Genomic DNA, 13736 nt, shown 5'->3' with positions numbered 1-13736 from the left:
TATTATGTATGTCTTTAAAAGGTTGAATAATAGCTATGTTGTATAAAAGTTGTAGGTGTTACAACAGTAGCACAGCAGTGACAAGTGAGCGATATCCGTTCGGCACACATCATGGCACCACAGTGCTAAACGTCTGCAGACTGCAGTTCAGTGCGGCTGCTTCGTAGCGCAAATCTATCTTTTTTTTCTCTCTGTCTATTTTACAATGAGGTGAAAACAGCAAAGTCAATCTTTACTTTAAATGAAATCTCCCCTCGTCTTAAAATAATCAAGCTACGTTTATAAGCTACATTTGTTATGCGTTGCTCCCGGGTTATTTCTGAATTGTCACGACCAGGGGTATACCCATGTTGACTGGCTTGGTTTGAATTTCCAAAAGGAGGTGTTGAACCCTGATCAGACCACACTGGTAAAACCCTGGTCATTGGTGTGAATGGGGCATAATGGGCAGGTCATCCGTATATCTCATTGCCAGACCTAACTCCACAACAACACAGTGTACACAGCTCACAGTGTGAGCTAAACTCTGACAAACACGGCTTCTATTAAAAAAGCCGATGCTGGGCGCCCCGATAGCTCTTATGGTAGAGCGGGTGCCCCCTATAGAGGTTTACTCCTCAATGTAGTGGGCCCAGGTTTGACTCTGACCTGCGGCCCTTTGTAGCATGTCATTCCCCCTCTCTCCCCTTTAATTTCTTCAGCTGTCCTGTCAAATGAAGACCTAAAAATGGCCCAAAAAAAGCAGATGCCGCCTTAAACTTCAGGGTTTGCAGTAGTGGTGGTACTGGGGCTTGCAGGTTCCTTTTTTTTGGGAAATCTGCTTTTGCTTCAGCATCATTCGTGCTTTGTGTGGGACAGTGTTTTCCGCCAAACTGTGTGATACGCTCGAGTTTCTTTTTGTCAATTAGGACACACATGTGCACAATAATTAATCAAAAAGACACGTTTGCTGTGGAGTCAAGCAAAAAGGGGCTCTGTGGTTAGTTCACAACGGTCTGATGCTGGTGACACTTATCAGTGACTTATTTACACATGTTTGACTTTATTTCCTGTTGAGGCTTTATTTTGTTTGGCTCATCCTGACTATTCTGATATGATGAAGTTACCAGCTTGGACCTTTATTTAAAATCAGGAAAGGATTGCAGATCAAAATCACACCTGCTGCCCCTGACATCAAGAACAGAGCCTCTACCACTAGGCTACCCTTTGTGAACGTATTGATATAAAATGTATGTGGATAAAATTTAAAAAAAATGTGGCATGGCAAACATGGGCAGCAGTGTAAGATTTGCAACTGTTGTCATTTGGAAGCTCACCAAGCCAAATGTATAAGTCACATCACTTAAATGAACACAATTGCTGAAACCAGACTAGAAGAATACCTATGTTTTAAACATATAAATCATGTATGACCAGTACAAATTGTGTGCGTTAGAGCAAATTATAGAGAAGGAACTAAGATTACTTTTTTAAAGGCTCTGTGCTCTTGCGACGACATCACCCACTGTAAGTCACGCAATCCACACCCATTATGATATCAAAACGCTTAATAGTCCCTGAATAGCTGAATTTTTCATAATTTTTTAAAAGTTTGAATTGCGTCTGTAGGTGGAAGGATAAAGGAGAGATTTTGAAGTAGAAGAGGATTTGAAGAATTTGAAATCTGCTCTCACTGACTTAATTGTAATAAAAACCTTAATATTGTAAAAAGTATAAATAGCAGAACAAATGTTGAAGTCCCGTCATGTTCTGAGAGAGCTGAACATTTTGATATTTTAATGTTTTGTTGTAGCTGAACGTATGCAGAAGAGGGAGAGATGACCAAAAAACGTATGGAATGATAAAAAGTAAAGAGTTGAATAACAATACTGTAAATGCTCAAATTAATGATTCCCCTTGGGTGTCTGAACAATACTGTGAATCCTGAAATGGCATTCAGACAATTATGTATTCAAAGAAATTCACTTCAACAGTCAAAAACAGAGCACCAAGCACGATGACTTGCCTCTTACCAAAAACAGTTGCTGAGTGCAAATTCAGGGCTAAAATCATGTAGTGTGACCAAAGCATTTGTTATATAATGACAATATTTTGTCATAAAGTGCATGCTTTATGTACCTTTAAATGCACTAATTTTCTGTGTCCACCATCTTTCGATTCCCCGTTCTCCCTTTTCCACCACCCTCCACCAATGTATCAATAAATTCTCTCCACAATTTCCCCTAACTATCCTACCATATTTTTGTCTCGTCTTCCATCTTCTTTCACTGTTCTCCCTCCTTTCCCTCTCCTCTTGCCCTGTAGCGTGTCCTGACAAGGAGCAGTGGAAGAGGAGCGCGTCGGAGGAGGTCCCACTGTGCGAGAGGAGCTGCCAAGACATTTACTCCTCCTCTCCTGTCAACTGCAGCCGCTCCGTCGAGGGCTGCGTGTGTGGGGAGGGGCTTTACCGCAACACTGAGGGTGTTTGTGTCATCCCCGCCCGCTGTCCCTGCCATGGGCAGGGCATGCTGCGGGAGGTACACATACACACACACACACACACACACATATGCACACGCACACAGTCTAATCAGTTATATAACAAGTAGAGTAGCTTGGGACCGCAACTGGGGAAGCCTGTATTTATTAAGGAAGGGATATTATAGGATTATGATAATTAATCATATACTGACAAGAGGTCACATCCCCCCTCTTAATCGTTCTTGTACAGGCTTTTCATTCTGTTTTTTTATTTTTCCTCCCATACTACTATTTTTTATTCTTCACTAGTACCGCTTGTGCTTTCATTACAGGATTCATCTTCAGTCTCTCGCTTTCTCCATCGCTTTCTTTTCATCCCCATTCTCCCTCAGTCTCTCTTTCTTTTTCTTCCTTTATCTACCACTCTGTCATTCTTCCTATCTGTCTCTTTCTTTCCGCCTGTCTACACTGTTTCTCTCTCACTGTCTGTCTGCTGGTGATGACTAATGTCAATATAAAGACCCTCTATGGTTTTCTAATTAACTACCTCATGACTATTAAGCCAAATTTCTGTGTGAGCCTAGTTGGTGCCTTTGTACAGTTAAAACTGGGCACTGTTAATTATTCCAATAGCTTACTCACACAGAAAATACATTATGTAATCTGTATTATTTTTTGTTATGATTACAGCATCATAAAGGGCCTCCATAACCTAAACTATGCACAAAGTTGCAGGCAGAACTTCATCCTGTGCTATGACCAGTTGCATTTTGTCAAACCTGAAAAGTTGAACTGACCGACTAACAGGCTATTGAGGGATCTTAATATTACCTGCATTTCTAAAGTCTACTAAGTAAATATTAACATTGTGTGTGTTTTTGTTTGCTTGAGCCAGGCCGGGTCAGAGTGGGATGAAGGCTGTATGACATGTCGCTGTGTGAACGGGAAGAAACTGTGCCAGTTAAGATGTCCGCCTCTCAACTGTGATGAGGTAAGACACACACAATGACACTCTACTACTAAATTGACATCTGAGGCATTAAGGCAGAAATCCTGTCTTGCTCGCAAAATTGCTCCTAATGGTCTTAAATAAACATTAGAGGGATAGTTACCTTAGTAGGAACTGTGAAACAAAATCCCTACCAGCTGAAGAATTGTTTCATATCACTGATCGTGCATCTGTTTATGCACCTGGCAAACAGACTGAATGAGTTTTACTGTAAATAGAGATCAGGGTTCACATACAGATGCAGGATCATCATCAGACAAACACATCTGTCCACTCCTACCCCGGGGCGGTACAGTTGTTGGTCACAAGCATCTGAATTACTCTGAGTGAGAGATGCTTTGCGCCCTCAGGAATGTGTGGGATGTTCTCTGCAAATCGCTGGCTGAAGTAGATCAATCCCTGACTGTCCGATCCTCCCACAAGCCCGCACTTTTTCCTTGACCATGCCCTTCTTCCTGCCATGAAATACTGAAACCTGGTTTCCTCAGAAAGCGTAATTGAGTTTCAAGCCAATACAACATTTAAACATGTATTTAAATAAACTTTTTGGCAATGCTGACACCTGTTCTGTAAAATTAATGGCACAATGTATGTTATGTAAAGCAAACTTTTAGTTACAGTTTAAATTTTGAGTCAGATTTGAGAGTATAGCATCTTCTTTAGATTTTAAATATTCATCAATTAACTTTTTGCATATGGTTTTGGTAATTGGATTGTTGTGCATGAGGGATTATGTGTACCATGCTTTTCATTGTTAGTGAGAGCACATCGCAGAAAAAAATTAAGGCCTTCATTTTGCAAATAAAGCTCAAATATATGCATACTGTATGAGTGGGGAACAGCTGGTCACCTTGTAAAAGATAAGCAGAGTGTTCAATTATGTTTGTACTCTGTAGAAACAGGTATGTTTACCATGTTTGTCATATTTGTTACCATGGTAGTTGTGCACATTAGTACACTAACATTGGCTAATGAGCCCTAAACAGATACAGCTGAGGCTGATGGGAATGTCATTGGTTTTGCGGTATCTGGTCAATACTTATGATAATAAGTATTGGACAAATGAACATTTTGACCTAATTATGTCACTAGTGGATAAGTTTGGATGACCAAAATGAATACAGTTCACCCTGATAGGGAGTGTTAAGATTTTTCTAACATCTGACTGCAATTCATTTAATAGTTGTTGACATATTTAATTCTGAACCAAAGGTGTGGACTAACCAACCAACCGCTTGATAATGGAATATAGTTGCAGTTGGCAAACATGGAGAGAAGAAGAGTTGTAAAAGGAGGTTTAATAAAACAATTATTTAAATGATCATGAATATCTTTCTAATTACAATGACGACTCAGTGGACTGCCACAGTCAAAGGGAGTTTTTAAATACATCTGCTCCAGTGCAAAGTTCCCCTATGTCTATCAGATTCAGAACTGAATTCCATCCATGTTTGTTTAGTATAATGCTCTACCTCACTCAACTTCATTTTTATGTGGATCTTTCATTGATCCTCTTGTCTTAAAATCTATGTGAATAAAAGTAAAACTGTCTGCATGGCTACATACCACAAGAGGTTAGTGAGAAAATATGTGTTTTTTATAATGTAGCTGACATAATCCTTTAATTAGAAGGCTACCCACTAATGACTTTATCTATAAAAGATGTTCTCTCTATGGTGATGCAGTTGAGAAAAGTCACAATAGAAAAGTCAGTTCTCTCATCCCCAGTAGGCTAAATTTATATCTGTAGCACACCAGGCCTGTGTAAAGGCCGGGGTAAAAATAAATTCTGCTGACATCCAGAACTTTAAAGGAAAGGTTGATTGCACTGTGAGCTCCACAAAGTAAACCGTCTACCCCCCCCCCCCCCCGGTAAGTTATGCCTCAGTGAAAGTACTCCTTATCCCGACCAATATGAAAAGGTCATTTATTTCCCAGTGTTCCCTCTCCTGACAGGCTGATAAGTGGTTACTGACAGTGCATTCTGTCATTTATGACTCAGCTTATAGTTAAAATGTAGTGTGTGTAATAACTAACAACAGAGTGGGGAAAAAATTGAATTTTCCCTTGCAGGATCAATAGAGTATCTCTTAAGTTTTACTGCTGGAAAGAGGGTCTTTTCATTAAACTGGGCTGTCTATACAGTAGAATGGCACAACATTTGAATTAAATGTGTGCTACATGACCAGAGAAGACAAAAGAAGCTGTAATATTCCCTTTCGATCAAAAAGTAGAAAACCGCACCGGACCAATAAACACTCCCACTGGTGGGGTATTGCAAGCATGTCACGCCTGTCCATATTGACACAGAATGGCAGCCAGCTGGTGACAAAACAAACCCATATAAGAGTTAAAAAGTAAGCTGAAATATTTTCTGAAAATATGTTAGGCAAGAAGTTGACAATACAGTTACCAGCCTTGGTTTATATGTGATCAGCACTGCTACTTTTTACAGTTTAATTGGAAATTTGTCTGAGTTTGAAAAATAGAAAGGGGCAGCTGTTACTCTTCTCCACTTCAATACTCCTTCTATATGTGGAAGTCACGTCTCAAGTTCAAGCAATAGGCCCTAGGAAATGTTTTGCGTCAAACGCGTCACTTGGAGGTTTGTCTCTGGCCCGTGAGTAGGGAGTTCATGGTACTGGTAAGATGAAGGGTAGTTGACCATTGTTTTTATTCTTATATTATTATTATTATTTATTTTTTAAGATTATTTTTTGGGGCTTTTCCCTTTGTTTGAAAGTGACAGTAGATAGACAGGAAAGGTGAGATGACACACAGCAAAGGGCTGCAGGTCGGACTTGAACCTGGGCCGCTGCAGAGGCCTCGCCCCATCTTATATTATGATACAAAGTTGGTGAATATCAGCAAAATTTCCCTTTCACTAAAATGCGTTAAGGAAAATGAAATCTCCCGATATGCCTCCAGCGGCCCTTTTTAACGTGATGGATTGAAGGTGTTGTTATATCGGGTGATAGAAGTTATCAGGATGTTTTCTGTCATTTCTCTTTCGGTACCAGACACATTAATAGAGCTCTGATGTCTATCTCACATGTAGATGACACACATTGACTACCCTTTACTTTAAATGCCATGTGCCCTTTCATTTGAAATAACCAGGAATCCACATTTTACACAAGTTCTACCCTTTGCTGCATCAGATACACACACACACACAACACACACACACACGCAGATGCATACAGTCTCTGACTTAAAAGCTTAAAATGGTCCTCTCGTAACCTCCAACCCATTAAGTGAGTGGGCTCCCTCCATCCCTGAGTGAAGGCTGGCGGCAGTGCCGAGTGGAAGGAAAAGTCTTCAAGGTGAACAGTTAGAGAAGCGTGGTGTGTGTGTGTGTGTGTGTGTGTGTGTGTGTGGTGTGTGTGTGTGTGTGTGTGTGTGTGTGTGTGTGTGTGTGGGTGGTGTGTGTGTGTGTGTGGTGTGTGGTGTGTGTGTTTTGTGTGTGTGTGTTAGAGGCATTTATAGTGGGTGAAGTTATTAGGGGTGAACTGAGGCTGGTGTTGGTGGGGATGCTGAAGACTGCTGTCAGACTGTATGTGTGTGTGACTACATACTAACAGACTGTCTAGCTATTGTGGTCTTTATGTTTCCCTTTTTGCCTTTTTATTTCTGGTTCTCTATGCTGGATCTCAACCCTGGTCTAAATTGGTCCTAAACTGGCTAAAAAGAAACCCAGCAGTGCTCTGGGAGGTGAGAGCAGGGACTAATGTTTTTAATGGTCTGTCTAACACAGTCAATTCTCAAAGGTTTTCTACTGGTATATCTATTTCATACTATATTGTTTTTTAGCCATGCAAGCTCTTGGGCACTTTGGTCCTAGTCTATATCCACGACCTTCCTGGACTGCTCCGTTGCCGCCGGAAATTCCACTGCCTGTCCTTCTTTTCGGCGGAATGTTTGTTAACTTACGCTTTCTTTCTGTTGTAATTTTAAATTCTGGTAGATTTCTGACGACTATTGTTAACTGCTCCTCCGATCTCTGCAGGGTAACTCCAGACAGCTAGCTAGACTATCTGTCCAATCTGAGTTTTCTGTTGCACGACTAAAACTACTTTTAAACGTACACATGTTCCACCTCCGTTCATGATGATTTTAGTTGGTTTTAAAGACATGCTAATAAACCAGAACAAGCTTTTCTCCCATCCAGAAATGCTGTGTAGACTAGCCAGAGCCTCTAACGTGGGGCTGTAGAGGAAGGTTTGGCAATCTTGGAATGTAATGTTATTTACTTTTTTGGACTATGTTTAACTGCTCCTCAGATCTCTGAAGGGTAAATCCAGACAGCTAGCTAGACTATCTGTCCAATTTGAGTTTTCTCTCGCACGACTATTTTGCAGCAACTTTGTGTGGAGCTTAGCGCCGCCCATGCCAATTGGGATTAGTTTAAAGAAATGCTATAAACCAGAGCATGTTTTTCTCTCATCCCTGAATTCTGTGTGGACTAGCCAGACCCTCTTCTGCTCCGCAGTGTGTGGATGGCAAAACAAGACTATGCGAGTGGCAATGCTTCACCTGGGTGGACCTTAGTTTTTTCCTTCCCCTGCCACTTCCTGTTGGTGTTTTTTTTATTTCTTTTCCTCTTTTCCTGGGTCCTGAGGATTGGATGTTGTCCTTTTCAAAAAATGTGTGCTGTACTGTATATTACGGAGCAATGGTTGTAGGCTGTGGTGAACAGGTGGTGATTTAAGAGTTTGTAAAACATGTCATGAATGATGTAATGATGTCATACCGTCCATAGGCACAGCACCAACAAAACATGGCTGAAAGCAAAGTGGCTGCCGGCTCCACGGTGGTGGGAGATTTAGTTCAAGAAACAGGATCATCTTTAGTAGTGTGGAAGTGGTTTGGTTACCAAATATCAGATGTACTACAAACTACGTTAATATGTAAAAGGTGCAAGAAGAATGTAACATTAAAAAGGGGGCAATATGCCCAAACATAACTCTATCCAGTAAGTTGGCTGTAAGTGGTGACAGGGTAAGGGAGATTATTGAGATGTTTTGGTGTATCACTGAATATTTTGTTCATCACTGCATATGTCTGTTTTATGTGTGCATCTTTCTGAGTCTGATTAAAAGAATAGGCCATAACTCCCATTATCTGTCCCTCAGGGCGAGGTCAAGGTTGAGGAGCCAGGCAGCTGCTGTCCAGTCTGCAGAAAGCAGTTTCCAGGTTAGTACAACATACAGTACGCAGGAAAACACAGCCGAAATCAACTTAGAGACTGTCCAGTGGCTCAGTTGTCATTGTAAACCTAGGCTCATTTCTAGAATGTTAAATGCTTTTTTGTCTATGGTAATGCAACATAAATGGAACAATGAAAATAGTACTCGTTGTAAAACATGCAGAGTTAAAAAAGAGAAAATCACAAAGGTTCTCTTTATTCCATGTCATGACTTCCAAATCCCTTCTATAGTTCATTTTATAAGAGACTAAAACTACTACTTATTTAAACTCCAGCACATTGGGGCTTTAATATCTGTCCCAGTGGAGGAAATGTCACATGCTGTGAACATGGCAATGTCACTGCTCTCTGGAAGGAACTCTGTGGCTAAGTCTCTTCTATTGTTCCTCCTTTTTATCATGCAAAATGTATGGTTTCTCATAATCTCCTTTTCCTTGCCCTCTGTTCCCCTCGTTGCCCTGTCCAATCTCATTTTGCCCCTTTCCCTCCCTCCTCTCTGTGTTTCTACCAGACGAGCCTGTGCCTGAGTGTCGTCGCTATGTGCAGGTCAAAAACATCACCAAGGGAAACTGTCGGCTTGACAACGTGGAGGTCAGCTTCTGCCGGGGACACTGTCTGTCCAGGACAGATGTCATCCTGGAGGTACAGAGAACACACAAAGACAAGATATTACTCTGTGAACATGACGAGTACTGACTTTAACATGAGTGAAAGCTGGTAGCACAGTAAACATCAATGCAGGCAGCAAAGTGGACTAAAAGGGACCAGAACTGCTATGACCATATCAGTGACTGTGTAACTACATGGAAACGGTCCAAATGATGCCTGTGGCTTGCACAGCTCTAGTCTCAGGCTTAAGTTCCGTGGGAATTCAGTTGTTGCAGGAAATGGTTAACAATAGTGTGCAGATAAGCACAGGCACACCACAGGCATAATTTGGACTGTTTCCATGCAGTTACATAGTCACTGATATGGTCATAACCACTACAGTGCTCTATTACCTATTTTTGAGGGGGAAATAAAGTTTTTCCGTCGCAAAGGCATGACTTCCATGATCAACTCTTCTGGGCTTTCAGTGAATCAACCGATGGAAAAAGAGGTAGATGACTGTACAAACTTTGAGTGTCTTCACAGTGTCTAAGTTTAAAACGCATCTTATTGTCACGTAAGGACCTTGTTCCTGTTGCACAGAAATTTAAATTGCATTTTGTGTCTGTTAAGAGGCACAAAGGCACTCTTTAGAACATGCTCCCACAACTGGCATTGTAGCTAACCGGGAGCTCTGGTCATTAGCTGCTGTAACTCCAGTTTGCTAGCACCGATTTTGGCGATTATTTTCCTATTGATAGTACTCAGTGACATCTACCAATAAAGATTCAGGTAAAAATTGGCCGGATTTCTCCTTTAATACTGTATATTTTAGTCCACACTCTCTTTTTGTCATTCAATAGGTCAGGGGTTCTGATTTCTTCATCTGCTTCCTCTCTCATCCTATATCAATCCTGCTTGGCCCCCTCCACCGTATCCCTCTGGCTCTCCTTTCAACTCTTCTTGTCCTTTTGCTTCACTCCTCCTCCATCATTTCATTCTCTCTTGTCCTCCCTCCTTCACTACAGGAGCCCTACCTCCAGTCAGTTTGCAAGTGCTGTAGTTACCGTTTGGACCCTGACAACCCAGTCCGTTTCCTCAGCCTTCAGTGTGAGAGTGGCGAGAGCGAGCCGATCGTCCTGCCCGTCATACACAGCTGTGAATGCGCCAGCTGCCAAGGTGGGGAAGAGTGAATGTGGCTGAATGGATTTGCATGTTCATCTCTCACGTCGGTGTGAGAAGCCAGAGTTTGAATATATGTAAAACTGTTGGTACGTCGCACACGTTTACACAGTCGAGGCACCCAGCAGACACAGAGGAATGGCAGGGAAGTGCTAGGCATGTTCAGAATGTATTTTACAACTTTTCTCATATTTTCATTTTACTGATGGTGAAATATAAGAGAAAACACGTTTGAGCGGGCTTAATGACACAAGACAGAACACTGCTGATGCTCTGGACATGTTCTTCAAATGTAGCTTAAAGGAGAATTCCGGTCAATTGCAACACGTAGCTCTGTTGTTTGTAAATGTAGTGCTGTCACTAGAGAGAAAAACCTCTTGCTAGAGTTAGCATCAAACAGGCTTAAACAGGGAAAGTTTTAAATGTGTTTTTAGCCTCTAAACATGTTGAAAATGTCACTACAAGTGCCTACCCATGTACAGTGATTCTTTCAGAGTGAAAACAGTGAATCTGACTGATAGATGTGACAGAAATGCATGAAAGTTGTGCTAATTCAGCTGTGTTTAGTTCCTGTGTTGATACGGCAAGGATTGCTTAGGGACCGTCTACAAACTATAACACAGAAAAGAGATGCAAACATACTAATTAACAATAGGGATGAGCCGAGTATCCGGTACGGATAAAGCACTTTTGCCGAGTACAAGTATTATACGAGTAATGCGAGTCAATATCTGTACTCGGATTGAATAAGTCTCCACTGACTGTGTCTCCGTTCTGTGATAGGCTAGTCACAGTGCTAGTCACAGCGCCTCTCCCTTACACTATTCTGTGATAGGCTAGTCCCAGCGCCACTCCCTACACACAAAGATTCCTCCTGTTGTTGTGTCCCACTGGCTGTTCTCACACACGCTCAGGACACGGAGAAGTGAACAGCTCTCTCTCCTCAGGTCCGCGGGCTTTCCCGTTAACATTTAGGGTTTCTTCAGCTTCAGGTTTGTTTTATACTTCAGTTTGAACTAGTACTTAGTAACCAGGAGACTTCTGGTAACGTGGGGTTTGTTCAGACATAGTGCTTGGTAGAATGGGACTCGAGTTGCATCTCTGCCATCGGAGTTTTTTTTTTATTTTTATTTTTTTAAACTGCCTGCTGGCTCTAACCAGTTTTTTTGAGTGTCTGAAACTTTCTTGCTGTGTTTTATAAAAAAAAAATAAAAGGCAGTTGCGGTATAAATAAATAATATTACAAATTAAGATACACACACAAACACATTCAACCCCCCCTCTCTCTCTCTTTGTTTCTCTCTCTCTCTCTCTCTCTCTCTCTCTCTCTCTCTCTCTCTCTGTATCTCTTACTCACTCACAGACACACACACACTCACACATACCTGTGAAAATAAAAAAGAACCCCCCCAAAAAATGATTAAGAGTTAAAAAAGAAAGTTATATTATTGAGTATGAAAACTCTTGTTCATTACATTTTACTTAATAATTGCAACCACATTGTTGTATTTATTGTTGCAAAACTTGTTATATACTGTAGGCCTATATAGTTTGTTTGTTACCATGACAATACCACTGGTCTGAAGCTCAATGCTGATGCTGTCATGTAAATAGTTTTCTAATCAGCAATAAATATAACAATTTCTGATCAACCCATATCAATTGCATGCTTAAAATAACATACCGGTTAAAGCCCCGCCCATTCCAAGACAACCTGACCCACTTCCGGGTTGAATCTGACCACTTCCGGGGTAGGCCCCGCCCAGTCCGAGTACGGATACGGATACAGATAATTCATGTGGTAAACAGATACAGATAGTGCTGTACTCGCTCATCCCTAATTAACAATAATATAAACAAATGATTATTTTTTTTAATGTAAATGTTGTAGTACAACTAGCAGGAGACAAGTTATAATTGAGGTAAGTTTGGAGACACTACCTTATTTAATCATTAATTTGATAACCTACATATTTTTTTGTTGTTGTAGTTTGTAGCCGGCCCCTATGCTCTCTAACTGCCATCTCAACACAGGAACTAAACACAGCTGAATTAGCACAACTTTCATGCATTTCTTCACATCTACTGAGGTCAGATTCACTGTGTTCACTCAGAAGGAATCACTGCACATGGGTAGGCACTTGTAATGACATTTTGAACATGTTAATAGGCTAAAAACATGTTTAAAACTTGCCCTGTTTAAGCCTGTAGGGTGCTAACTCTAGCAGGAGGATAACACGGTGTAGGCAGCATCGACTGGTTTAGTTTTTCTCTCTACTGACAGAACTCCACATTTACAAACAACAGAGCTACGTGTTGGAATCAAACAGACTTCTCTTTTAACTAATATAGGCTAACAGCATGTAAGCCAAACAGGATTCTTATCATTCTAATGCAGCTAGCTTTGGATAAAGTAATGACAGTTTGTTTTTAATTTGAAATATTATATAAAAATATATGATTGTGTTAAAGTGGATATTTCTACAATGGCCCTGGAATTGTCACCACTTAAGCCTGGTCACTTTTTTTACTTGGTTAAAGTTGCATTGGCACTACCACCATTTGCAGTTCCAGAACACTTTGACTATTAATCTGTTACCTTTACTTATTTTGACGGCCGCGTCCCTTGCTAACTAGTTTTTATCTACTTTGTGTTTCTCTTCTTCACAGGAGGCGACTTGTCCAGACGCTGAGCGTGCGTGTGTGTGTGTGTGTGTGTGTGTGTGTGTCAGGGCGATTATGGATGCCAAGCCGAGTGGGAACACCACACTGAAAGCCAGCAGGCTGATGGTTCGGGAATGATGTAGAGAAAATCTTGTTGGATTGTTTGTTGTAATACTGTTGATGTACACATTGTTCTATAGTCGTTAGTCATCATACGACTGGACGCTACTGTTGATCATAGACTTTCTGTTCTCAAATGTTAACGTTTATTCACCTGTACAGCTTTTTTCTTACTGTACAGTAATATTAAAGGACTTATGATACAATCCAGCTAAGTCTGCATTTATGCATTGAAATATGTTGTTTGTATGTTTAAAGAAAATGAAAACAACTATATGTGCCAGCAGATTTCTTTAAGTTGGATCTTACTGTCACTGTTTGATGAAATATTTGTGTTGCTGTTCACAGTTCAGGGCCAATGGGCTGGTCAGTAAACAGTTTCTACACATGGAGAATACTGTCAGCTGTCTGTCTTTTTATGAATCTCTTTTTTTTTTTTTATCAATTGTTCCAAAAAATATCCATGCCTTTTCCATCATTTATATCTTTGAACAACACTCACAG

General features: G+C 40.8%; 1 protein-coding gene across 1 annotated transcript in view; it reads left to right on the top strand.

Moving 5' to 3' along the window:
- Positions 1-13503, top strand: part of sspo (SCO-spondin) — a 101452-nt gene extending 87949 nt beyond the window's left edge. The window contains exons 111-116 of the mRNA XM_032503798.1: positions 2305-2516; positions 3356-3451; positions 8605-8665; positions 9190-9320; positions 10295-10445; positions 13119-13503. Of these exons, the coding sequence (XP_032359689.1) occupies positions 2305-2516; positions 3356-3451; positions 8605-8665; positions 9190-9320; positions 10295-10445; positions 13119-13141 (674 nt within the window). The 3' untranslated portion in view covers positions 13142-13503. The remainder of the gene's footprint in view (positions 1-2304; positions 2517-3355; positions 3452-8604; positions 8666-9189; positions 9321-10294; positions 10446-13118) is intronic.
- The last annotated feature ends 233 nt before the right edge of the window (positions 13504-13736 follow it).

This window comes from Etheostoma spectabile, chromosome 22 (genome assembly GCF_008692095.1).
Source record: "Etheostoma spectabile isolate EspeVRDwgs_2016 chromosome 22, UIUC_Espe_1.0, whole genome shotgun sequence".
Classification (NCBI taxonomy): domain Eukaryota; kingdom Metazoa; phylum Chordata; class Actinopteri; order Perciformes; family Percidae; genus Etheostoma; species Etheostoma spectabile.
Note: the sequence above shows the minus strand (reverse complement) of the source record. Positions and strands in the feature narration are given on the sequence as shown.